At 44.3% G+C, this 25,560-nt stretch overlaps 3 protein-coding genes across 3 annotated transcripts in view; 1 reads left to right on the plus strand and 2 right to left on the minus strand.

The window, feature by feature from the left end:
- The window catches only part of LOC120951699 (uncharacterized), a 281,600-nt gene that overhangs the window by 114,562 nt on the left and 141,478 nt on the right, over positions 1 to 25,560 (minus strand). The window lies entirely within an intron of this gene.
- LOC120952995 (trypsin-7-like) lies at positions 1,988 to 2,734 on the plus strand. Its single transcript, XM_040372620.2, has one exon. The coding sequence runs from the start codon at positions 1,988 to 1,990 to the stop codon at positions 2,732 to 2,734; it is 747 nt and encodes a 248-aa protein (XP_040228554.2).
- On the minus strand, positions 4,261 to 5,269 carry LOC120952994 (trypsin-1-like). The gene has a single exon (XM_040372619.2). The coding sequence runs from the start codon at positions 5,152 to 5,154 to the stop codon at positions 4,288 to 4,290; it is 867 nt and encodes a 288-aa protein (XP_040228553.2). The 5' UTR covers positions 5,155 to 5,269; the 3' UTR covers positions 4,261 to 4,287.

A 25,560-nucleotide genomic window follows, 5' to 3' on the forward strand; every position in this document is an offset into this window, starting at 1 on the left:
GTTGCATCATGCATTCTGTTTCCTATTTTCTTCTCACGCTGTACGGACCTACGCTGGTACAGTTTATTGCCATACGCTCACCGATGAAGTCAAGTACCGGGCCGTTCCAAAATGCTTGCCAACGATAATGATTCTGTGCGATAAGTTACAGTTTGGTTCTATCCTTGCATTTGCTGCATTTATCAGTTATGTTTCAAATGGGATTTTATTAATATGCTGTGCTAACCGGATATGTCTGCATGCTACAAACCGTTGTCATGCTACAAAGAGCTCAAGGCCGACCCGTACCATTTGTGGGCTTGGGGGCTTTCGGTGACTTATTTATTCCCCCCCCCCCCCCCCTCATAGCAGGATAGTCAGTTCTACGTATGGCGGCACAGTCGAATCGGGCATGTTGATAAGTCGTACGAGTTGACGACTGTGCCACGAGACCGGCTCTGCTTGATCATCGAACTAAACATTAATAGAAACGTGCATATAGTATTGGGTTTCTTTTTGTTGTACTTAAGTCAGGTGACTTTAGTTGAAATATTTAAACATCTAGTTGAATAGTTGATTCAAGTCTATGTAAATAAATGTATAATTCCTTCATCTGTTACACGATTGAACTTACGCAATTCAGTGGTTTAGAGTGTAGTCATATAAGAATTCAAAACAATTCTCCAATCGGAAATGTACCCAAAACCCACGAACCTTATTTCGTTAATTTGTTCAACGAATCCTGATCCCACCTTATTTAAAATTGGAATTTTATATGCGCTCCTTTCCCATAAACTTGATCGTTGTGTTTCATCCACAGTACACCTGCTTCGGAAACAGATGCCCTTCGTGCTAAACACCAATCGGCATCGCCCTTCAATGGGTACCAGCATGAAGAAAAAAGAAGGACTACATGAAAGGGCAAAAAACCCATGAATTGTTCAAAACCATGCAATCCCCCGCCCACCAGCAACGACCAGCCCGGATAATCTGTTGACATTTAATAAGCAATAAATATTCTCCAGCGCGTTATCTTTTCATCGTGCGCTAAATACTACTACTGCCTTACTGCTTACCGCCACCGCGCAAAAGGTCACTCGGCCTACTCGTGTGTGCGATCGGTCGGCCCTACATGTGTACATGTATCGTGGCCGTTACGAACAAAAAAAAAGGTCCGCTTCGATGCACGGTCCACTGTGGCTAAGTGCTCTAATTTCCCTTGCATCCGGCGTGTACGGGTGTACGGGTGTAGCAAAAGAAATGCCGGGAATTTTCCAAGCAGTGTAGCAGTGTGTCGGTCCCTGCCGGAAGTTCTTTGAAAACGTAAATTGCTTTCCACTCACTCACTCGCCGGGTGTCTTGGGGGGTTTGGTGCACAATACAGCTGGCACAGTCTCAGGCATTGCTGGTTGACAGGGAAATGTGTATGACGGGGAGACGCCGGCCTGTAAGCCTGGTTTGATGTAATTATTCAAGCACACTGACGGCTTGCTGACATTACGACCGAGCGCTTTTGAAGCCCTGCCCGGGAACAATTGTTCTACACGGGCTATTCATTAATGGGCTTCATTAATACGAAAGTCATGCATTTTAATTCCGCCGGGAAAAGCTTTCTGATGTTAAGATCTAGGGTCACCGAGTGACGGCTAGCATGCGGTTGGGGATGATGTAGCGAAAGTGTTTTATTTTACGGTTTAGAACTACGGAGCTACGGGTGGGACGGCGAGAGTTGCATTTGCAAGTGCCCCTCCGGCAGTGTAGGTGGAATGTGACGTGTTGTTTGCGAAACACCCGCACTCCCAAATCGTGTTTGCGAAAGTTGAGTCATGGTTGAGAACGAAACACATCCGGTTCATTGCACAAGTTAATGCGGAACTAATGCAATTCGCTTGCGCGACGCTGTTTGAAATTGAGTTCCAAATTGCGATAAAAAGCCCAGACGCCCCACTGTGGATCTCACTACGAATGTGAGTGTTTTCGTTCGGTTCGCGTGCAAGAGTTGGTTAAAATGCGACCCCTCTTTTTTGGAACTTTACTGTGCCTTGCCGCCTTTGCAAAGGGACAGCAAATCGGGGGCACCGATGTGTCAATCGCCCAGTACCCATTTGTGGCCGGTATTCTGCTCCAGCGATCGACTATCATCGGTAATGGTGCGATTCTTTCACCGAACTGGGTGCTTACCTCTGCCAGTGCCGTCTATAGCACGCCGGACAGTGACTACAGCATTGCGACGGGTTCGGAGGAACTCTTCACTCCTGCCGCACAGTACCAGGTGCAGCGCATCTTCCGCCATCCCGAGTTTGTCGGTTGGGATTACAACGTAGCGCTGGTAAAGGTGAGCGGTAAGATAGCGTTCGGTGACACGGTGCAGCCCATTGCGATCGCCACGACCGACCCCGAAACGGTCAACGATGCTACGATGCTGTCGTATGGTAAGAACGAAGACGGCACGTCCCATCTGCGCAGCGCGACCTATACGCTCATCTCGGACAACGACGACTGTGTGCCGCTGCTGCAGGAGTACCAGGCGAAGGATGTAATCTGGCAGCATCATGGATTCTGCCTGATTCCACCCCCGGGCACGCAGCAGGGCCAGTGGTACAATGATGCAGGGGCACCGCTCGTGGCCGACGGTCAGCTGTACGCCGTGTTTGCCTTTGCCGAGAACGAGGGTGGTACGAACGAGGGTTCGGTGGCGACGCGGCTCACCAGCTTTGCGGGTTGGATTCAATCGATCATGTTTAGCAATCGCTAAATCGGTGGAACAGGTGAAGATGATGATCGTGTCAGAGGCTTTGTAGGATGTAGAATGATGTGTAATTGATGAGGTTTTGTTAAAGTTGAGTTGTTAATAAATACTTTAACAATAGGACTCCACATTAGATGAATGATTTGTTATGCTTTGATCTGTCATTCATCTTTCGTAGTTAACTTTTTACAATCTATTTATTTGAATCGGATTTTTTAAATTAATACTAAATTGAGATTTTTTTTACCTTAAACAAAACTACTTTCAACGATAAGTTTAAAACTGTGTAAAAAGATTATTTAACAGTTTTAAATTGCCTTAAGCTGGGTTGGAAGCAGTAAAAACAGTTTCATTACGTAGTTTATGGAAGTACCATTTACATTTGAACAATCAACTTTGGATTTTAACAATTGATCTACAGCTAATTGCAGTGCTGTAAAATGTCATGAGCATCACGAGATTTTCACCAACGGAAACAGAGAACATATCCGCGGTAGCCTTTGCTCTTTGCTGATACTCAATAAAAGTACGACATGACATGCAGAACATGCCATGCCAGTGCTTGAATCATACGCGAAATGCACTGACTGACACGCTGAGCTTAATGCCGGCGCAAGCATAAGTATGACTTTTTTCTGGCTGTGAACAGTGCTGCCAAATGCCATTGTTACGGTCTCCGATACTCATGACTGAAACCAAGCTGAGATGATCAGTGACGAGACTCAAACAGTGGGTGGTCTAATCACATGCTTGATGACATTTTATTTAGCACCCAACTCTTGGTCACTCACTCGGTCACGACATTTTCTGTCGGTGATAATCACGACATTCTGGGAATATACCGGGCGTGTGGTCCTAAGCAGCAAAATGAGAATGCTTTCTCGCTCGGTCTGGTTTGATGCTCTGTCGGGTCAAACAGAGCGAGAAACAAGGCTGATTTTGTTTCTTCAGACCACTCGCAAGCTCCGCATACCTCCCATGACTATCGTGAAGATCACCGACTGAAAATGTTGCGACCAAGTGACTGACCAAGAGTTGGTCGCACAAAATGTCACCAAGCATGTGATGGTAGTGCCAATTCGTCACATTTAATGTTTGCTTATAATTAGAGGTTTATTTATATGCTCCTTAATTTAATTATAAGGTTGCCGATTAGAAACGTTGGTCCGTCCGTTTCTTTATGAAATTAGATATTTATGAAATAAACTGTTTGAGTCTCACCTCTGATCATCACAGTAGAGCGTCTCGTGACGCTGGCATATTTTTTTTCAGCCGGAATTCGTCATGTCTATGTCAGTGACATTTTTCAGAACTGATCATAGTAAAAAAATTTCATGACATAGTGACTGACCAAGCGATGGTCGTAAAAATGTCACGAAGCATGTATTGGTCACACCAATCGTTTTGAGTATCACCATTGATTATCACAATTGAGTACGTGACGCTGGTATTGATTTTGTTTAAGTCAGATTTTTGTTATGTCATTGGCACTGACATTTTGCAGTATTGGCTGATTGAATTGATTTTTAATCTACGATTTAGAGATTATCTTCCGCATGCTAATCATGTCCTTCCATCGTTTCATAAATCCATTCCAAAAATGCGGAAACCCGCGTACCGATCGATCCGACATTGGTTTTGCCCTCCTGCTCAGAAAACGCAAACACACCGTACAGCTTCCCGTCGGCCACGATCGGTGCACCGGCATCGTCGGCCCACTGGCCCTGCTCAGCCCCGGGCGGGCTACGCACACAGAACCCGTGCTCCTGAATAATGATTTCCTTCGATAACCCCCTCGTCAGGGAGTCCACACACTCAGCACCGGTCGACGTGGTGTAGATGGCTTCGCGCAGATGCATCGTCCCATCCTCATTGGTGCCGTACGAAACCAGCAGCACCTGCAGTTTGCTCACGAAAGTGTCTGCAATAATGGCCGGCTGCACCGAGTCACTGTAGCGGATGGGATCTTTCAGATGTAGCAGTGCAATGTTGTAGTCCCAGCCGATGTACTGGGGATGTTTGTAGATGGTTAGCACCTCGTACAGGTCACCCGGACCCTTGAAGACGTTCGCACCGAGCTGCACTTTGTACAGGGAGTCGTGCGGTTCGGCTACGGCACTGGCCGAGGTAAGGATGTAGCGCTGTGCAACGATCGCACCATTGCCCACGAGCTTTTGGGCAAACTCAATGGCGGCCATGTAGGGGTACAGGAAAATCCCTGTGTCTTTACCGCCTATCTGGAGGCGCTTAGCTTGGACGCTGGGGTCGAGGTGGTGGACGGTGATCACGAACAGTAGTGCTGGAGCTAGCTTCATGTTCTTTCTTTCACAACTGTGGAAATACTGTGTGGTTGCGTTGGGGTGTATTTGTAGAGCATTGTGCTTTGTTTTAATTGGAATTGCGCCATTGATTAATGGGTGGAACATTGATTTTCTAACTCATTTAATAAACAAACACTTTGATGGTATAGTCTAGTGCAGCTAGTCTGTGAAAGCAACTAAACTGAGCCTACGAGTTGCTTTGCAAAGAATTGATTTTCCATTACGAATTGATTTTCCAATAACAAGATGCTATCGTTGTAAAATGCATTGATTTTCTAATGGAATGTGTTGCCATTCGTTATTCACCTTCAGATACTAGCATAAGAAAACTGCTCGACCTAATAGGAATGCTCAGCTTTAATGAGATCCTCCACATTTCCGCCCGATCGCACTGAAATACACCTGTTCTCACTTTCCTCTGAATCTTTATCCGGTTGCTATGGATCGCAATCTATGATAATGGATCGCAATCAACTACGTCTGAATCGTTTTCAGCTTTGTCTGAATCGTTTTCAGCAACGTTTGGATTGCTCTCAGCCACCTTTGAATTTTGCGGTATCTCGCGCAAATTTCATTGCATTGCAGCCGTTTATTCGGTGACCGCGGGACACATTTGCATTCCAAGGAAAGCATTAAATAATTAATGCATTCAATTGTAAAATCTAATCATATTTTATATGTGAAACTTACATACATTACCATTCATACATTTTTTTATTCTTTGACCAAGTTTTCCTAACAAACCTGCACAATCTTCTTCTTTTTGGCGTAACGACCTTCGTGGTCTTTCAGTCATGTTCCAGCTTTCGAGATTTAGCCGGATATTCCTTCTATGCCATGGAGGGACGGTCTGGTTGCGAATCTATTCTGATGCGTAGAAGCCGACAAATCTGTCAATTGTTATTCATTGCCTAAAAATGGGTTTTCAACACAAGTTCTCAATTGGGTTCAAACATAGAACAATATTAAATTGTTGCTTTTCATATTGTCTGTTATGATGTGAATCGTTCAGTACGCCAAGGGGTCACTAAATAAACTTGCGCGCCGCAACAAAATTTGCGCGAGCTACCGTAAAATCCAAAGGTAGCTGAGAGCGATCCAAATGTAGCTGAAAACGATCCAAACGTAGCTGACAACGATTCAGACGTAGTTGATTGCGATCCATTCTCATGGATTGCGATCCATAGCAACCGGATAAAGATTCAGAGGAAAGTGAGAACAGGTGTAAGCGAATTTAAATTCGATTGTTTATCCTTCAACCCGGGGCGGTCCCGTGGTACAGTCGTCAACTCGTACGACTTAATAACATGCCCGTCATGGGTTGAAACCTAGAATGGACCGTCACCCCGTAGCAAGGATTGACTATATACGGCTATATGGTAATGAATTAAGTCTTGAAAGCCTGTATAGGCCGGGATGTCCGCGTAGGACCTTACGTCAAATAGAAGAAGAAGAATAAGAAGAAGAAGAATAAGAAGAAGAAGAATAAGAAGAATAAGAAGATAAGAAGAAGAATAAGAATAAGAAGAAGAAGAAGAATAAGAAGAATAAGAAGATAAGAAGAAGAATAAGAATAAGAAGAAGAAGAAGAAGAAGAATCTTCAAACCAGTGAGCGGTTTAAATAACATTATAATATAATTTTACTACCGCTCGTTTAGCCTAACCACGGGAAGTGTATTGGTATCGCTAGCTTAGTAATTCAAATCCTCAGAAACGACAGTATCATCGGTCACACCGTTAATTGTTAAGTGCACCGTAGCTAAAGCGGAACCAATCAATGGTTGGTCGTGCTTGCGGCCATCAGCAGAAGAAACCCGTTTTATGCGCCACAATCGATAGCATTGTGCCGCACACCCACCATCGCCACAGGGAGGGAGGATTGGTCGGCTGCAAACACGGATTAATTTGTCGTTATCTGCCGAAACACTTGATCCAAACAAAACTTCCTCACCCAGATGAAGGTGGCAAGGGTACCGGGCAACGGCGAGATAATCGAAACATCATCGAACAAAACCAATTCGTCAGCATCCCCGTTCCGATGTTGCGTTGCGTTGCTGCCAGCCCTGCCCGTCTGCCTGCCTGTATCGCTTCAGCCTTCGTTCGTTCGTTCGTTCGTTCGTTTCGGTTTGTGGGAAGGTTGGAAGGTCATCTTTCCCTGGGCCTTTCGCTGGGAACCGTGCTGTACACCGTACCGTGGAAAACGATCCGTCAGCCTCCAGCGGGCAAGGTTCGTTTCGCTTTGCGCGCGGTACTACTACTTCCGTCACCATCAGCTTACCACCACTGCCATGGCTTCCTGTCAGTGACACTGCCTGCGGGATTGTTTGGCGACAGATCAACAGCGCGCCGTGGCTGTTTGTGCCGTAATTCGGCGCATCCTGCTGCTGCCCCGCTGGCAGCACAATCAGACCGTTCGGCCCGGGTCGCTTTGACTCATCAGCCCTTTCGGTGGGAGGCCCGGGGTGGAGGTGGAGTAAAACGAAAAGTGAAACAGATAGCTTCGGAGTGTCGGGAATTACCTTTTGCCTTCAGCTGATACTCCACGCTTCCCTTTTCCTCCCTTCTACGTGTAGCTCACACAGTTGAAATTGAGAAAATGCGATACTTTCGGCCGCCCCACTGTCGAGCCTTTTATTCTTCCCTCTCCCCCCGGGGGAGGGAGCTGACACACACAAACAAACGCGAAGCCACGCGTCGGCCCGTTCGGAAACGGAAATCCAATTTAATTTTGACATTCTTTCAAATATTGATGAAGCAGCGAAATGTGTTTCATTATTGAGCCCCGACAAACACGGCGCACGGGGCAATCGGCGGATGCCGAACCGGATGGGATGAATTCTCTTTTCTCCGTGTTTGACGGTTTAATTTCGTCCACCGAGAAATGACATTCGTTTCGGTGACTGATTTCGGATGTGAACGTACCGCTCCGTTTGTGTGTGTGTTTTGTATTCTGCCTGCCCTAACGAAAGGGACGAACATATTTCGCCTTGCTCATACAAGTTGCTTCGGTGCAGGAACGCACACACACACACACACACACACACACCCATTCACGATAGCAGTGCCATCCCGGGGGACATAATTAAACTAAATCATGAGCGCAGAATGCAGTAAGTATTCGACGGCCGCTGGCCGGTAGCGATAATGCAAGCGTTAACTCTAAATTTATGCTTTCCGGTGAATGGGCGATGCGCGCATTATCACGATTTGATGAGCAGCACATCAAACGACCGTTATGCGAGGAGCGACTTTCGAGGGTGAGCATGAATTATGAGGCAAATTTGTACTCTCAGGGGGTGGTCTTTTTGTTTAGGAGCGCGCTGGTGCCGAGTTAAGCTAGCTAATACGGTATGCAAGTAGCCTGTGTATGAAACTATTGTTGGTGCATTTTATGAAACAATTTCAAGCTTTTCAGCAACGGATTCCTACGAAATGATTTCGATTGATGATTACTTTGATTGACACTCAGGTGAGCAAAAATGCAATGACATGAGTTGCGATGAATCAACCAATGCTGAAATTTATTAATAATTTTTCATGGAAAACAAAATTAACAAGAAATTGAACTAATTGTTCAATCTCACTATTTCGGATAATTTATTGTCCGCGTTTCGGTGTAACTGGCGTGTGGCGTGTGTTCAAACCTTTGATATTTACCAGTAGTTTCTCGTTGTGTAGCAAAAAAAGTTTTATTCGCGACATTTACTAGTATTTTTTTACATTTACTAGTAACTACTCGATCGAGCCGAACGCTTGAGATTGAACGAAGAAAGTTTGTGTTTCGTTAAGCACCATAGACACAGCCCGGTGTGTCTGAACTAGTGATGGGTAAAGTTGGCAAAAATCCGGAGTCGACTCCGATCCGACTCCGATAAATTCGGAATCGACTCCGGAAGGTAGGTCCGCGCTGCAATATCCGGAGTCGTTCGGAATCGTCCGGAGCCGTCCGGAGCCGTACGGAGTCGTTCGGAGTCGTTCGGAGTCGTCCGGAGTCGCCCGGAGTCGGAGTCATCCGGAGTCGCTCAGAGTCGTTCGGAGTCGTTCGGAGTCGTTCGGAGTCGTCGGAGTCGTCCGGAGTCGCCCGGAGTCGGAGTCGTCCGGAGTCGTTCGGAGTCGTTCGGAGTCGTTCGGAGTCGTCCGGAATCGTCCGGAGTCATTCGGAGTCGGAGTCGTTCGGAGTCGTTCGGAGTCGTTCGGAGTCGTTCGGAGTCGTCGACTCCGGACGACTCCGGTCGACTCCGGACGACTACGGTCGACTCCGGACGACTCCGAACGACTCCGACTCCGGGCGGATCTAGTGGTTCCATTTTGCCGGAGTCGGAATCGAACTAACAATAGTCGGAGTCGGATCGGAGTCGTGGGTGCGCTCCATACAGCACATCGCTAGTCTGAACACTTATTTTCTACTTGAAACAGCATACTGTTCGTTATGCTACATCAATTATATGACAACAATATTCAGAAGACGACAACATTACGAACATCTATAACAACTTCGCAAGCGCCTAAATGTAGGCAAATAGCCATTCCTTTATAATTGTGTTCAATTATCAGACCGAATATTGAGAGACGTTATGGAGATACATGCCTTTTCTTTTTCTAATCAACAAGCTGAAATTTCAGCTCATGCCAGTGGAACAGTACCCTTCATCCAGGTTGTATCCATTTTACAGTTACGGTCCGCCATATTGGATTCCAGCAATTGTGTACAAAAAAGATGCCTTTAAATTTTTTTTCTTCTCTTTTTCTCTCTTTGATGCGAGTTATATATATATCATTTAACTTTAAAAAGTCGATCAAACCCATGTTAAACCTTTCTTTACACAATCCTTCATGAGCTAACATGATAGTGTCCGTGACGAATTGGCTTTTTTTTTACATATTTTCAGGCTGAAATACTGAGGCTACTTTGGCGTATGGTTTTGTATGGAGTGTTAAATGTTTAGATCATTTTCGGCGTAATTTTTGCCTATATTTAGGCGCATCAAGCACCAGGAACAATTCGCTTTACGGTAGAAGCATTTATACAGTTTTTCCGTAAAATCATTAGCCAGAATACCACTGAAAGGGCTAAACCATCGCCAACAATTAATTGAAAATTCAACGTGCATCATCGTTCATCAAAGAATTCAATTTTCGTCAAAACACCGCACGCACACTACACCGGGGAGCAAAAGTTTTAGTTGTGGGGGGATAAAAAATAAACTTTCGCAAAATAAACTCCTCGCAACGAGCACGTTCCCGCTGCACGCTGCCACCGGTTGGGCTCGGTGCCAAAAGATTCCACAACGAAACCATTTTGCAACCGGTGCGCCGATGGATCGACGGAGAGCTGCTGGGTATGGTAAATCTTCATTCATGTCATAAATTCCACCGAGAGACATCATCTCTGGGCATCATCACAAACCGCACAAACCGCAACAGCAATTTCACTCTCCTTTGTTTATACTTTCCCGTGCACATCCTTGGAAAATGTAAAACCGGTGCTACGGGACCGGATACGCTGTACATCATGCCCGTTGACATGATGGAAAAAAGGGTCGGGGTAAGGGGTCCAATCAATGAAAACTTCCCGGCGCATGATATACGGGACGTTAGGGTTTTTGTGTGTTACGGTTGGAGAAAATTGATATTTATTCGTGTACAAAGTTTGTTGCAAATGGAACAAATTGTGTTCAGCGCGCGTTCATCCTTCGTATGCGTATGAGTGTGGCTTTGAGCATCGATAAAAAGGGTAATGAGTGTATACGCTTTGTAGCAGAGTACTGGAGCAATCTAGAATAGTAAAAAAAGCACCACAGTTGTTGCTATACTCGAAATGAATTCTTGCAACACTTCAGTGGCAAAGCGGAAAGTTGCACTTGTAAAGTTTAACATTTACTTACCTTGGGGCGGAGTGTTTCTGTGGAAGCATGGTGTTCCCCCTGCCTTCGCTTGCCTTGTTCATCGATCACTTAAATCTATTCTTCGATACAATCGTCAAGTAGTAGTAGTAGTACGGTCGGCTTACCATTTGCACGATAGTGCCATTCAGTGCCCATCGAGCCGTGGCATTATACACCTTCCCGCACAACTAACTGAATGTGCGAGCGTGCGAGTCAACCTGACCCAGACTCCTTTACCCGGTGTGACCCGCATCCCAAGTGCTCTTGTAAGTTCGCGTATTTGAGTCAAGAGAGAGAGAGAGAGAGAGAGGGTATGTGCACGAGCGAGACATATGGCAAGTGGTGTGCATGAATCGCATCGGTGCGTTGGCGTTCCGATTAGCTATTTGACGCACGGATGAGCGGGAGCGGGGTGGGAGATGCTGCTAGAGTTTCACCGCATCTAAGACCTGTTTACATCTGCAGTGCTTCACTGCTCGGCTTCTGGAGGGCACTCAGGGGCACATGTTTACTCGTCCCTCGCAACGCTGCTGCAGTGGTTTCGGTGCACCAAGTGGTCATTGTCGATGTCGTGCTCGTGGGGCTAGCACTGCCATCAGTCCTAGCAGTGCATCCCGGAGTCACATTACCGCTAGTGTACATACAAACACACGCACACATACACTGGAGTCAGCAGAAGCACCACCTGCCACTGACTAGCCTCGGAATGGTATAATCGTTTTTATTGAACAGTTACCAACCGGTGTAGAGTGGTACTTGGAGCTGCAAGCTGCAGTGATTCCAGCGAAAGCGCAAACTACTGCACCGAGAATGCACAAAGATGCATTGGATGTTGCTGTAGAGTCAGGCTCAGAGTAGGGGTGGAAGGTACGGGCGATTTAAAGAGAAGTAATAAATGACATTTCTTATTTGAATCGAATAAAGCATCAGCATGCGAAGCATGGTTTGATTATCCTTTTCACTGGAAGAATATTTATGAACTCATAATCCGATAATGATGGACAAGATTTTCCGTTGAATCGTTAAAATTCAGTGGAAGCTGATGATAGGATGATTGTGCAATGTGAATTGCATACATTGAGGCGTATTTATAGAGAAAGCTAATAAAAGTAGGCCATATGCCGAGTAGCATTTTCAAAAAAGTCTCAGAAAACGATGGAGTAATGGAATCCTTGTTCTGGGGAATTCTGTATGCTCACTTACAACATAATTTGGCAACAGTTTGGCTGCATCAAATTATACATTGCAACGTTACAACGGACAGCAGTCAGGCGATCGCAATAAGGCCAATAGCAAGCACAGTACAATGGGTTTGGCTGAATTATTTCCACTCAGCAAGCGAGCATGGGTTACTTTTCGATTCCTGGAAAGCTGCTAGTAGCAATAAAGGACGATATTCTTCGATGTGTGTGTATGTGTGTCGTATTACAAGCTAACGTAACTCACGTACTCGAATCGAAGACGACGACGACGCCGTTGTGCACGTTGCTGCCCTTTAACCTAGCGGCGCACTTCAGCATCGAGAGGCTGGCGATCTTTCAGCATCGAGAGCGCCCCACTACACTGTTCACATGTAATTCTTTTCTAGTGGCGTTTTCCCCCAAACCATGCATGCATGCGGATCCGATTACTGGAGACGGGTTTTGGGTGGCGAAATTTATTGCCCCGAAAGCAATCACGATAAGGCGTATCGTAGCCGAACAGGTATGCTTGGTAAAAGCCGCGCTTTCTCTCGCCATGCTCGACCGTGACAACATTCAAACGGAAACGCCACGCTGTCACCCACGGGTGTGATTGTTTGTGGCGGGGTGCACTGTAACCGTGCACATAAATCACCGCATCGTCATCGTCCATCATCGGGCGGGATTGGTTGCTGAGGGTGGAGTGGGAGGTGAGATTGAGGTAAATATGAGAGCGAGCGGATCCTTATCATGGTGGGGCCATAACATTTGACTTCGTAGCAACGAGCACACAAAGACATATTCAAAGAGCACACAAAGACACACACACGCACACAACAACCACGTTTGCTACTTAGAGCAGCAAATTAAAGCCATCGAGCAGAGGCTGGCGACTTTGAAGTTATCACTCAAACCTGAAGATGTGCGCGTAGGTTTGCGGGATTGCATACAGTTGGGCGCGTAGAAAACCAATTAAACGCGTAGCCTTCCCGCGCGTACATTGAACGCCTACCGGCAGCCGGGAGTAATTCATACACCCTGGTAAGCGCAGGTAATCAAACACCGAGCTACCCGGTGTTTAATGAGATTATGTGAAATGTGTATGTGTTTGAGAGCGTTGGGTTGGGTTTCGCTATCCTGTTACCGTGTGGATGCTCTGAAGTTATTTGGTGAAATTATCGGGTTGTTGTAGATAATTATAGTCAAAGGTAGATAGAATATGAGATATCCTTCATCAATGAGATGAAAACCATGTAAAAATGGTGGATTAATTAATTCAAACATTTATTGTTACATTATTTAAAATCAGATGAAGGACACATTAGACCACTGGACCATTATTGTAAATAGTATAACTTTAGGCGTAAGGCTTATGTTGTGCGTTTTAAGAGCATTACTTATTTCACCACTGTCAATTCACGCATACCTGTTATATGTTCATCCCCTTTTACGAATATTTCAACCATTTTCAAGCAATGTTACCCATGAGTATTTCGCTCCATCCAACTTTAAGACGTCCCAACCATCTACACCAACCACCAGTTGCACATCCGCTCCAATCTTCCAACTGACACGCTCCTTCTCATCACGCTGCGGCAGCACCGGCACGCACCGACGCCAAACACCATCCCACAGTTTAAAATGCGTCCTTCGTAGACTGTATTTGTATGCATTGAAAAGAACGCTTGCTCAATTTGGTACGCGAACCGCAGCCGGTAGGCCTCGAACCTTGGTCGACCCAAACCAACAGCATCCACAGGATGAAGATGAGCAAAGTAAAGAAATGAATACAAAAAACGCCGGACCTAACCAACCGCACACACAGAGCCCATCCGCTTGAGCGAAATTCAATTCGTCGCAATTTAACGGATGAAACGTGATTGAATGCCATGAAAACTAATTTAATTACGGTAAACTAATTAATGGCTTGGCTGAGGCTCGCACCGAATCCAGCGCCTGAGCCCCGGAAACCCGGGCCGCAGCAGTTGGCGGGTGGAGTTTTTATTTTTAAATTTATTTATTATTTTCTTCTACGCCTGTTGCTACGCTACCTTTTCTCGATAGTTAGCGCGCTGTTTTCGGCTGCCCGACCGTACGTTCGCTTTCTGGGCTTACTTGTTTTTGTTGGCTGTGAACGGTGTTGTGAGCGCGTTGGGCTGGGAGGGACCGCAATTATCAAATGCAACCATAATGTATTAAATTGAGTGGTCGGTAGTAGCTGTGCGGGTGGTGTGGTCAACCGTTCATTGATGCAATAATTGTTGTATTGTTACGATGGGTATTTGACGCTGTGATGAGCCTGAAAGTATGCAAAGTAATTTTGGACGAAGTGTTAATAAGGAGCTAAAGCGTCTTATTGAGTATCTGACTAATGGTTAAAACGAAACGAAACATATTGCATACTTTTAGGCGCTTCAGCTTCCAGAACGTAGCTGAAAATGCTCAAGGGAGTTAATATATTTTATTTTCATGTTGCTAGCATTGCAAACGATGCCCGCTATGGCCGGAATATGTAAAATTAAACCACATTCTTATTCTCCATCCCCCGCCCAGATTGCCTCCAACCTTGCAAGCATTAATCCGTCCGGTCGTAGGAAAATTGCACAGCAATGCGATTATAATTTTTCATTTTTGGCGAATTTTTATGTGCCCCTAGTGGAAGCGGGAAAAATTCCCATCGGTTAACAAAATTTAAATAATGCACCAAAGCTAAAACCGTTGCACAAAACTAAAGCACAGCAAAAAAAAAATCTGAACCATCAGCATCCAGCCTAGAGGTTGCAGAGACAGTGCGCGTCTTCGTTTCAGCGTAAATTCCGTACAAAAGCAAGTCGGGAGAGCAGCACCAGTTGGTCCCGGGGCAGTGCATAAAGATGGCATTTGCAGGCATTTGAATTTTCAAAACGAAGTCGCCCTGTACCGAGCCACCACCGAGACAGTTTTATTTCCATTGCAGGCAAATGGGCTTCCGTTTTCACACCTCCCACCCCTGTGGAATGCTAATTGATGCAGTCGAGAAAACGGCACTTACACGCTTGCATTGAACGCGGCAAGGAAGGCAAGGCTGGCACAAAAGTTTGGCCCTGCCTTATGTGTCGCTGCCAAACGGTGCGCAAAGGGTCATTTCGGGCAGAACGTATGGTGCTATAAAAATTTGCCCAGTTTTGCCCTTCCCCTGCAGTGTTGTTTTTTTTCTCTCTCTCTCCAAGAGAAGCTGGAGGGCATGGAAATGTGGCGCAGTTTAAAATTAAAACACAACAGCTGAATTTGGCGCGCTGGAGGCGCGCTTGGACCATTAACAAAGGCTACCGCATCAGCACCGCAATACGTTGACAAACAAAGCACACGACGGGGAAAGGGCTACATCAATGGGGGACGGGGTCTGTTAAAATTCATCCAATGTCCTTGCCACGCTTAATCGAGCCATCCTTCCTTCGCCCCATTAGCTGCGACGGCGCGATCATCATTATCGTTATCATCGTTATCAACATCATCATAAATTCGTCGTAATTCACTTCCAGCGCTCGGGTGATGAGCGGCTGGGCCAGTGTACGGTACGTAATGCAGAGCACGTAATGAGAGTAAAATGAATATAGGAACAACAGATGAGCGATACACGACAACAAAAAAATCAATTCCCAGCACAATGAGTGAAATAAAACCATGCAAAAAAAAAGGATACACGTCTGCCTCCGGTGACAGTATAAACGGTCGCAGTGCATGATGTACTTTTTTTTTGGTTTTGGTTCTGTGTTCATCCGTTGAAACATCCCTCCGTATACCCAGGTGGCAACTGTTTTACCCTATCGTCGTTCAGTCTGTATCCATCGATGAGTCTGGTTGAAAAATTTACATGCACACACTCACACACATACATACATACACACATAGACAATGGTAAAACCGAGCCCGCATGTCCGATGCCCCGGAGCAAAATTATGACCCCCGGAACATGAACGACATCGTCCACGACCCACGGAGACACATTCCGTACCACATCAGCCCTCAGTCTGGCCGAGCAGAGACTGGTGCTTGGGTAAAGTGGCAGTGGTGAAACATGACGATGATGATAAAATGCAATGCCTTAATTCTGCGTGTTTTTTTTCTGGTACGCAATAGTCTGTTTACGTTTGTTGCGGTCGGTGACGAACCCAGTGCACAGGCCGCACGCGGGCTGTGGGATTAATTTGACAGCGCCAAACATGCACCCGTGTTTTCGGGTTTGGACAGACTGGCCTGTGGGATCTGGTTTTTCGTTTTCGACGAATGTCTCTGTAATGAACAATTACCCGAAACCAGCGTTTTGCTGTGGTGATTTGAACAGTGGGAGCGGTTTTAATCCGGGTATGATTTCGATGGTTTCATTTCACGCTACAAAAGCCGCACCGTAGACCAATATGAAACGGCACAGTAGGCGTAGAGGGGAAAGGAAATGAATTAGTACGGTACGGTACAAAGCGGGTCATCTAGGTAGGCGGTCTACTCGGTCTTTTGGCAAGCGTACTTTACGTTTGATTGACGGTGGGACAGTTACACGAATTCGGAACAGGGAAGTTTATTTGCATTTCAAGGAATTAGCCATATATGTGACGGAATGGTGTGGTGCCCAGAATTAGCAGATTTGTACTGTGATATCATGGATAGAAAGGTTTCAAAATCTAAAATAAAACGTGAGAAGATTTAAAATTATTCTTGAAAAGAAGAATGAAGATCGCGCCTAAATGGCTGCAACCAGCACCATGCTTGGTGTAGATGGTGTAGTTAGGTAGTAGTTTTTAGATCAATTGATCAATTGACCGAAACCGAATGATCATCTTATCCTTCTGGGTGACTTCAATCAACCTGCGTTAGAGTGGTCGCTTTCTACCGCAGTAAGGCCAGATTCATCTTCAGCTATAAGATAATTATGTGCCACATATTTCTTCGAATACATCCAGTTCCTGCTTTTTGGATATGTTAAACCTGCATGAACTCTATCAGCTGAACGGGGTGCATAACCATTTAAATCATTATTTGGACCTGGTGCTCTCCAACTCTGCTGCAGCTGCTTGTTGTTCTGTGTATCCTGCTTCGTCACTGCTCCTGCCCCAGGATGCCCATCATCCTGCTCTAGAAATTGCGATACCGTCTTCTTTATTTAGGGCTAGTAGGGTTATGAATGTATTACCTTCTGCTCCTAATTCATTGAGTGTTCGTTATAATTTTCGGCTCACAGACTATCGTAAACTTAATTCAATTCTATCTCGTTCCGACTGGTCTTTTTTTTTATCAATGTACATCGGTCGACGAGGCTGTCCAATCGTTTAATGCTTTGTTAACCTCTGCACTCCTTTCATGTACACCTATTTTTCGTTCCCCTCCTAATCCTCCCTGGTCCAATCGTACTCTTCGCAACCTGAAAAAGGATAGAATGAAATATCTTAGGAGGTATCGTCTGAACCGATCTGCTTTCAACTTTCGTTTATTTAAGTACGCTGCCTCTGCGCATCGACTATACAACAGGGCTCGTTTTGAGGCCTATTCGAGTAGACTGCAAACGCGTTTCCGTTCTGATCCAGCATCCTTCTGGCAATTTGTTAGGATTCTAAGAGGGCGCAATACGTTACCTAATGAAATGGTACTTGATTCTCGAACTGCCTCTACGCCTGTTGAGATCTGTGAGCTATTCTCTGCACATTTTTCCCAAATGTTTGAGCCACCGGTTAGTGACCCTAACCTTATTGAGGGTGGGCTACTCTACACGCCAGAGAACTTAATTAATCTCTCCGATATTTCGGTTAGCTCTGAAACAGTTGTACAGGTGTTATTTGGGTTGAAACGTTCTTTTACTCCTGGTCCAGATAGCATTCCTGCCTCTGTTTTAATAAACTGTAAAGACGTGCTTGCTCCACACCTTGCTAAAATTTTCAACCTTTCACTTTCTCTTGGGGTTTTTCCTGCTCTTTGGAAATCCTGTAGGCTTTTTCCGGTACACAAAAAGGGATGCCGTAGCATTGTTTCTAATTATCGTGGGATAACCCAAACTTGCGCCACAGCCAAAACTTTTGAGCTATGTATCCTTCCAACCATACTTCATAGTTGTAGTTCAGCTATTAGCCCTAAACAGCATAGGTTTATGCCTGGTATGTCTACTTCAACTAATCTCATGTCTTTTGTTACCAATATTTTCAGATCTTTGGAGGCAGGTATCCAACTTGATGCAATATACACTGACTTTCATGCTGCATTTGATAGTTTGCCCCACTCTTTACTATTAGCTAAACTATTTAAACTTGGTTTTGGTGATGGCATTATTAGCTGGCTGTCCTCATACTTAAGTAATCGATCTTGCAGGGTTAAAACCGGGTCGTACTTATCTGAGGAGTTTTTTTGTACGTCAGGTGTCCCTCAGGGTTTTGTGCTAAGTCCACTTCTGTTTTCTTTGTTCATCAATGATGTCTGTAATGTTTTACCTCCTGATGGTCATCTCCTTTATGCGGATGATATCAAAATCTTTTTACCTGTGTCCTCTTCTTCTGATTGTATGAGTCTTCAGCATTACCTCAATGCATTTGCTCATTGGTGTTCATCCAATTTACTTCGCCTGTGTCCCGAAAAATGTTCTGTTATTTCTTTCTCTCACTCTCTTTCTCCTATTTTATTTAACTATACTCTCTCTAGCGCTTCCCTCTCTCGTGTTATGTCCATCCGTGACCTTGGTATTATACTTGACTGTCGTCTTAACTTTAAACTGCAGCTTGATGAGGTGCTACTAAAAGCAAATCGAACCCTTGGGTTTATCTTACGTTTTACCTCTATTTTTAGAGATCAAAGCATCCTAAGAATCCTTTATTGTGCTTTGGTAAGGCCTATTCTTGAATATGCTAGTATCATCTGGAATCCTCCCACTATTGATGGCTGTTCGAGAATTGAAAGCATTCAGCGCCTCTTTACCAGGATTGCCTTTCGTCGTTTGTTCGGTGCTGCCTCACTACCTCCCTATGAAACGCGATTGCAGTTATTCAATCTTCACTCCTTAAGCTTCCGCCGCCAAGTGTTTCAGGCTTGTTTTATTGGTGGCTTATTACTTTCTGCTACTGATGCTCCTGATTTACTCTCGTCCATCTCGCTGTATGTTCCCTCTCGTTCTCTTCGTCCACGTGATCCTCTGTCAATTGAAACACGTCATACTCTTTATACTTTCAATGACCCTCTTCTGTCCTGTTTCAGGTTGTTTAACCACTTTTACTATCTCTTTGATTTCGACTCCTCTATTAACTCTTTCCGTAACCATATTTTTTCTTCTAATTCCCTTTAATTATTCTCCTTAGTTTTCTATTACTCTCTTTTTTTTTGTTTTTGTTAAGTTTATGATAGTCTCTACGCTCTACTCTTGTTTTTTTTCTTTTCTTTTTTGCTAGGTCAAGACTAGGTTAGTTAGGCTTAGTTTTTCATGAATTATTTTGTTTATTTGTTAGTATTAAATTAGTTTTAAGTCTATTATATTTAGCCTTGATGGCGGATATTGTATTAAATAAATGAAATGAAATGAAATGAAATGAAATTTAGAGCAAATGCATTCATACAGTTGACAGCTGTCCTTCAAATCCGATTATACTCATGAAAGGATATTGATTGTTATAGAATTAAGCTCATACGTATGCTTTTACAAAAAATGAAACGTAAGATCCTTTATTGAACTGTTACCTAATGGCAGCCATTTAGGCGTTGTCAAAAAGAAAACTCCACACCGATTATAGCCTAAGGCATCTTGCTTTAAAGCAAAACGCCAAAATATATGCAAGCAAAGCTCTAAACTTCTCAAATAAAAGTATACTTAGTTTCAATATCACTGACACATTAAAGCTTCTTAGATTTATGTGTGCGTACAACAATCTGCAGCGCGGTAGAATACTTTTAAAATTCATCCATCAAATTGTCGAATAGCACAGCATTTGAAGCTTTATAAATTTTTCACCAGTACTCACTGTCAAAGGCTACCCACTTCTTTTTTGTCCACGCTTGTCAAACCACAGCAAAGAAGCAGCTTCGATGACACTCGCAACATGGTCACGCACTTAATGGCCGTTGATTTTAATTGATTAATAAATTGTGCTCGAATGTGTGGCACACATTCGCACTCACCGGTAAACGGTACGTTGAGGTTGCAATTTCATTTATTTCGCCTGCTCTTTTCACTTCAATTTATTGACAGGTTGCCGGGAACGGAAAATAAAAGCTTAACATTTTATTTTACGTTCCCATTGGCAGAAGGGTAACGATATCTGTGCTGTGGCTGTGCGTGGTGGAGTTTCTTTTTTTTTTGTTCACTTTGTGAATTAAGTGCAACCCATTTTAAAGAAGGTTTAAGCGAATGCCGGAGCAGCGGTATAGAAGGAATGGCAGGAGAATGGGCAAGCAAGCGAGAAACGTCCAATCCAGGGGAAAGCCACACACGTCGTTTGCAAATGACAAATTCGTTATATTTATAAATATGGATGAAGATAATGCTGATTCAAATGTGGAATTCGTTTGCAAAATGAGCTTCAGCGAAAGATCTTTCGAGCGTTGGGAGTAGAAAACTGGTCCCTTCCTTTGCTGGGCACGGTAATTGAGGGGACGAGGACGAGAAGCGTGCGATATTCTCACCACATGGCGCGGTAGAAAAGTGCTGCATCAGCGTGCAAAGATTGTGCTGATATGCGCTGGTAGCCCAACCGTCCCCAAAGCTGCCACCAATATGGTAAAATCGAATGGAAATATGCGCTGCGCAAAAAAATAAAAACGATCGAATTAAAATGTAAAAAAAAACCGATCATATTTGACTGAATCATTTTGAACGGCATGTCATTTGTGCAGCTTTTTTTTTCTTACTGTTGAGTTCATGCATTTGAACGGGAGTGTTTTTTTGTTGTTGTTGTTGTTGGGTTTATTTGCTCTCGGGTTCGTTTTAATTTGTCAAGCCAGTTTGCACTAACATTTAAATCGGCAGGCACCCAGCGCTTCATTCCTGTCTGTGTTTGGTTTTTTTTCTCAATGTGGCGGAAATTGTTCCGTCCTCCAGGGCCAGGTGAATAATAATTTGCGCATTCGCTTTTGTGTTGCGTAGCCCGAACTACAGCAGCCCCCCAGTCGCACATTATCGTCCTGCTCCACAAATTGAAATTTATTATTAATCTCATTATAAAACGAAAAATATTTATTCAATTATGTTCGCTTGAGTGTTGCATGATTTATTTAAATGCTCAATAGGTTGCAGGTTTGCATCGCATTTGCAATAAAGGACTAACTAGTCGTGTGAATACAACAGAGTGGTAGAGGTAGAAAGAGATATAAAGAGATGGGTAAAGAGAGGGAAATAGTAAAAGAAAGAGATGAAGAGAGGAGAAAGGAAGGAAGCTCAAATTGAAATTGACCAAATCGCGAGCACGTGATGTGCAGTAAAATGTTCATAGATATTTAGAACAACAGGCATTTACAAATTTTCGAAATGTATTGTTGTAGAAATTATGTCAAAAAAATAATTATTGAAATTATGATATAATTTTGAATTTTATTTTGTAGTACACAAGATGGCAGCATGCAGAGCTGTGAAAATTATTTACTACACTCACAAAAAAGCTCAGCTGGCAGTAAAGCATACTAAGCTTTATTAAGAAGCAAGCTAAATTACGAGTAACTCGGTGCTCTAAATAAGCCACTTATTCATTCTCGCTGGAGCTAAACGATGGCACTCTTAATGCAATTTTATTTTACCCAATTTCGGCTCGCTTATTCAACATTGCCTGCTCTGTTGGTAAACGTTGTTGTGCTGTGCTGCGAGGAAAGGATATGAAAATTAATCCACTTACAAAATAGAAGAAAAAAAAAAACAACAACCAAGAATGTATCACGGAAAGTGTACGCTGGCCGCAAGGAACAAAAACTCTCCAGCACAATGTCACCGAGTGACCAACAGGCCCATTTAAGACTCGACCCAACCATGCGCATAGCTGAGGGGCCATTAGTTTTTGTGCTCTAAAGCACGCAACAGCATCGTGAAGGAAGTGAGCGGCCGTAGCGCTCATGAACACCACCAAAGAGCTGCTAACGGAACCTGTACAACCTCGAGCGAAGTGCAAGTGAAGTAAAGTTCAAGAAAAATCGAAAGAATGAGGTGACACGAAGCACCACCACCTCAAGATAGTTCGCATATCAGTGCACCCTTGAAAATACCTGCGATTAGCTGCCGGTGGGTTCGGAGCGTGCACTTCTTCCGGTGCACAGCTTAGTGTGTATAGCAGTTGCGGCAGGAAATAGGACAGCGAAAAAAAAAAGAAACCGGGGCCACACAAACGCGCATTCTTCGTTGTATAAAATTTAATGTGTGTAATTACTTAATTAGATTGCGGAGGATTCGTCGTGCCCGTTTGCCGGCCTGCATTCGGTGACTTAATTGTGCGGGATCTAGCGGCAGCTCCGGAGGAGCCCTGGGCTCAGCTAGTGTTAGCGAGGACGTGACGCTACCGACTTTGAACTACTCTGCTTCGGTAATAAACGAAGTGGTTGGTGCTACAGCCGCAATGGACGTCCCACGGGTCACACGGGGCGCAAAAAAATAAAGAAAAACGCGCAGCTCGAGCGAGATGAATGGAGCGTGCTTGAAGTTGATCCAGCACAGATCGTTGAAGGTGCTGAGCGAAAGAAACAAAAATTAATTACACAACTTGAGACGTGCGGATTTAACCTGATTAACTGATGTGGCTTTAAGGTCTCCGGGGGAGGTGGTGGAGGGTTTTTCAGAAACCAGATTACTAGCGGGAGAGAAGATAAACAGAGAGACTGGACAAAATGCTAAAATTTACTCAACGGTTTGTTTGGTCTAATGGTAAGCATCGACTCCTGCATGGTCATATGAAGATCGACTCTCATTTAGACCTGATTGCAAGGCAAGGATAGTGAATATCAGTAGTATGAGCAAGAAAATGCAAATCGGATTCCTTACAAAAAACTGTTGAGTGCGCCTACATTTATGCAATCTAAACTAATTTAAAAGTTATTTGTTACTTGTTTAAACAATTTTAGCGATTACGATAAGCAGTATTACGATAAAGATAATATTTCTCATAATTTTAAGCGACTCTTCATTCGATAAAAAGAACTAATTTTTGTTGACTTTGTACCATTAGTATCTCTTGATTGCTTACGGTACGAAATAACACGCCTAAAAGTATGCAAATAAAATTAGTAGAGGAGGTCATTTTGGCGATGTTGATGTTAATGTGTCGAAATCGATCTAAAAGAATGTATTTAATTACTAAACAACATTTTTCAAGTTTTAATCAATAGAACGGGACATTCTCTCAATGTGTCGATCATAATTGAGTACAATAAATATTTTATCAACAGTAAAGCATGTTTTGTACTGCTTTAAATAAATTTACTTTGATTGAAATGATATGTCTCAGCAATTGACGGAAAATTGAATGTTTTAAATAATATAAATCGCTAAATGTCATTGAACTATAAACAAGCCTCAGCTTTTGAGCAATATAATAACAATTCAACATAAATTAATAAACCCTTCCCATTAGTAATGATCATTTTATAGTCGATTCATTGATGAGGCATCTGTTCCATGCTGGAGCGTGTTTTATGCTATTCCCAAACCAGAAAAAGAAAACGATTGTTGCGCCCGTTTAAAAGCAAGGCTTTGCTTGATCGTTATACAACACTACCCCAGCAGCGGCGCTTTGTTTATCAAATTAATGGCTTTTATTGCCTCCGCACCATTAATGTGCAGCAGCATTATTCAATGGTATGGGCATTATATTATCTACAACTATTGGTGCTGAATGGGCATAGGAAATGCTTAAAACAACAACCACACTCTAAAGAAAAACCCTAAGCCCAACAAATTTGTGCATAGTTTTGTTTAACGACATGTTGCCCGGTTTTTTGTGTGTGCTAATATTCGACGAATCGGCGAATGCCAAAATGCCCCCCCGCTCCCATTATTTCCTGCCTTCAAAAACATCAGATGTTAGGCAATGTATCATTTGCATTTCATTTAACAGCGCAGCGCTTAGCAGCATGGGACCGAAAATATCCAAACCCATCCACTCGATTTCGCTCCGGAGCTTTGCAAACCGGTAGAAGAGGCGGTGGTGAGGATCACTTTATGCTTTGTGTGATCGTAAGTCTTGGGCCGGGTTTAGTGCGTCCTTCCTGCCGCTTTTCCCCTTATCACCCCGGTTGCCACGAGCCGCCTGTTCCCTCGTTTGCAACAACTCACCCATTTCACTAAACCCAAATGATGGAAAACATAATCATAAATCAGTGTAATATAGCCCACCGATAGTCGGTAACGGCCAAAGCCAGTTCTCGCATTTTGACTTTCGCCCTTGCCCCCCCTCCCTCCCCCCCCCCCCCCCCCCCAGCCATCGACCCAAACGGGTTGAACGTTTTATCCATCCTCTTCCAACCCTGCGTGACAGGCTTCCACCCCAACAGTCCGATACACCCACCCGCAAACAGTTCGGGGCCAACAAGCACGGGGCCGATCCGCCTATGCTCGTTGGTTGGATTAATTTATTCCGTAAAAAATACAACCCCTTTTGTTTGCGAGCGGATCTGCAAAATGATATTAAATTCAGCGAAACAAAAGAAATTAATTATTTTATACAAATGCCATCGGTCGGGCAGAACGGGAACGAAATGGGGTGGGTGGCAAAAAACAGCCTGACTGTTGCTTCCGTGCGCCGTTCGAAGTTAATGTTGGTACTGTTTTTTTTTTGTTTTGTTTTCGTTGCAGGTGCCGCAGAATGATGACCCGCTCACGGAACGGGCACGAGCAAAAATAAAAACGCACGATTTGTGTAGAATGGCTGTGGGCTGATAAAAGCTTATAGCCGGCCACTATCGATCATACGACAGCGTAAAATCTGTCATTTCACTTGTCATATATTGTATATTTTTGCCAGCCCACCATCACCAGTCCGGCCCGGTCTGGCGTTTGGTTTGGTTCAACGTCAAAAGCCCTGTCCCTACTGGTAAGCTGGCAGAACCTTCGTGTTGTTCACATTATGGGATCGGCCCCGTTCGCCGATATTGACCGAAGCTCGTCAATATACGTTTGACAATTTTACGGCAGCCATTGGACCCCCACCCCCCTCCCCCCCTTTGTTGCTGTGTGCGTTGTGGGCAATAAAATCGCTATCACCGAACCTGACCATCCGAAACGGCTACACGGGTGTCGTCGCATTGGTTGGCTGGATTTTTCATGGCTAGCATCGGGGTTTCGGGGGTCGCTTCAGGTCGCTCGAAAACGAAAACTGTAATTTTATCTCCGAAAATGGGGGGGGGGGGGGCAAATGAAAGGGTAAATAAAACCTCATGAAATGCGATCGCTCGGCTGTGCGGTTGATGCGGTGAAGGTAGAAAGAAAGCACAGTGTGTTTTGCCAAAAGGAAAAGCGTAGAATGTT

This window comes from Anopheles coluzzii, chromosome 2 (genome assembly GCF_943734685.1).
Source record: "Anopheles coluzzii chromosome 2, AcolN3, whole genome shotgun sequence".
NCBI classification, from domain to species: domain Eukaryota; kingdom Metazoa; phylum Arthropoda; class Insecta; order Diptera; family Culicidae; genus Anopheles; species Anopheles coluzzii.

Excerpts from the sequence above, each read along its gene's own strand:
- LOC120952995 (XM_040372620.2), top strand. The coding sequence starts at position 1,988 with ATGCGACCCCTCTTTTTTGGAACTTTACTGTGCCTTGCCGCCTTTGCA.
- LOC120952994 (XM_040372619.2), bottom strand. The coding sequence starts at position 5,154 with ATGTTCCACCCATTAATCAATGGCGCAATTCCAATTAAAACAAAGCAC.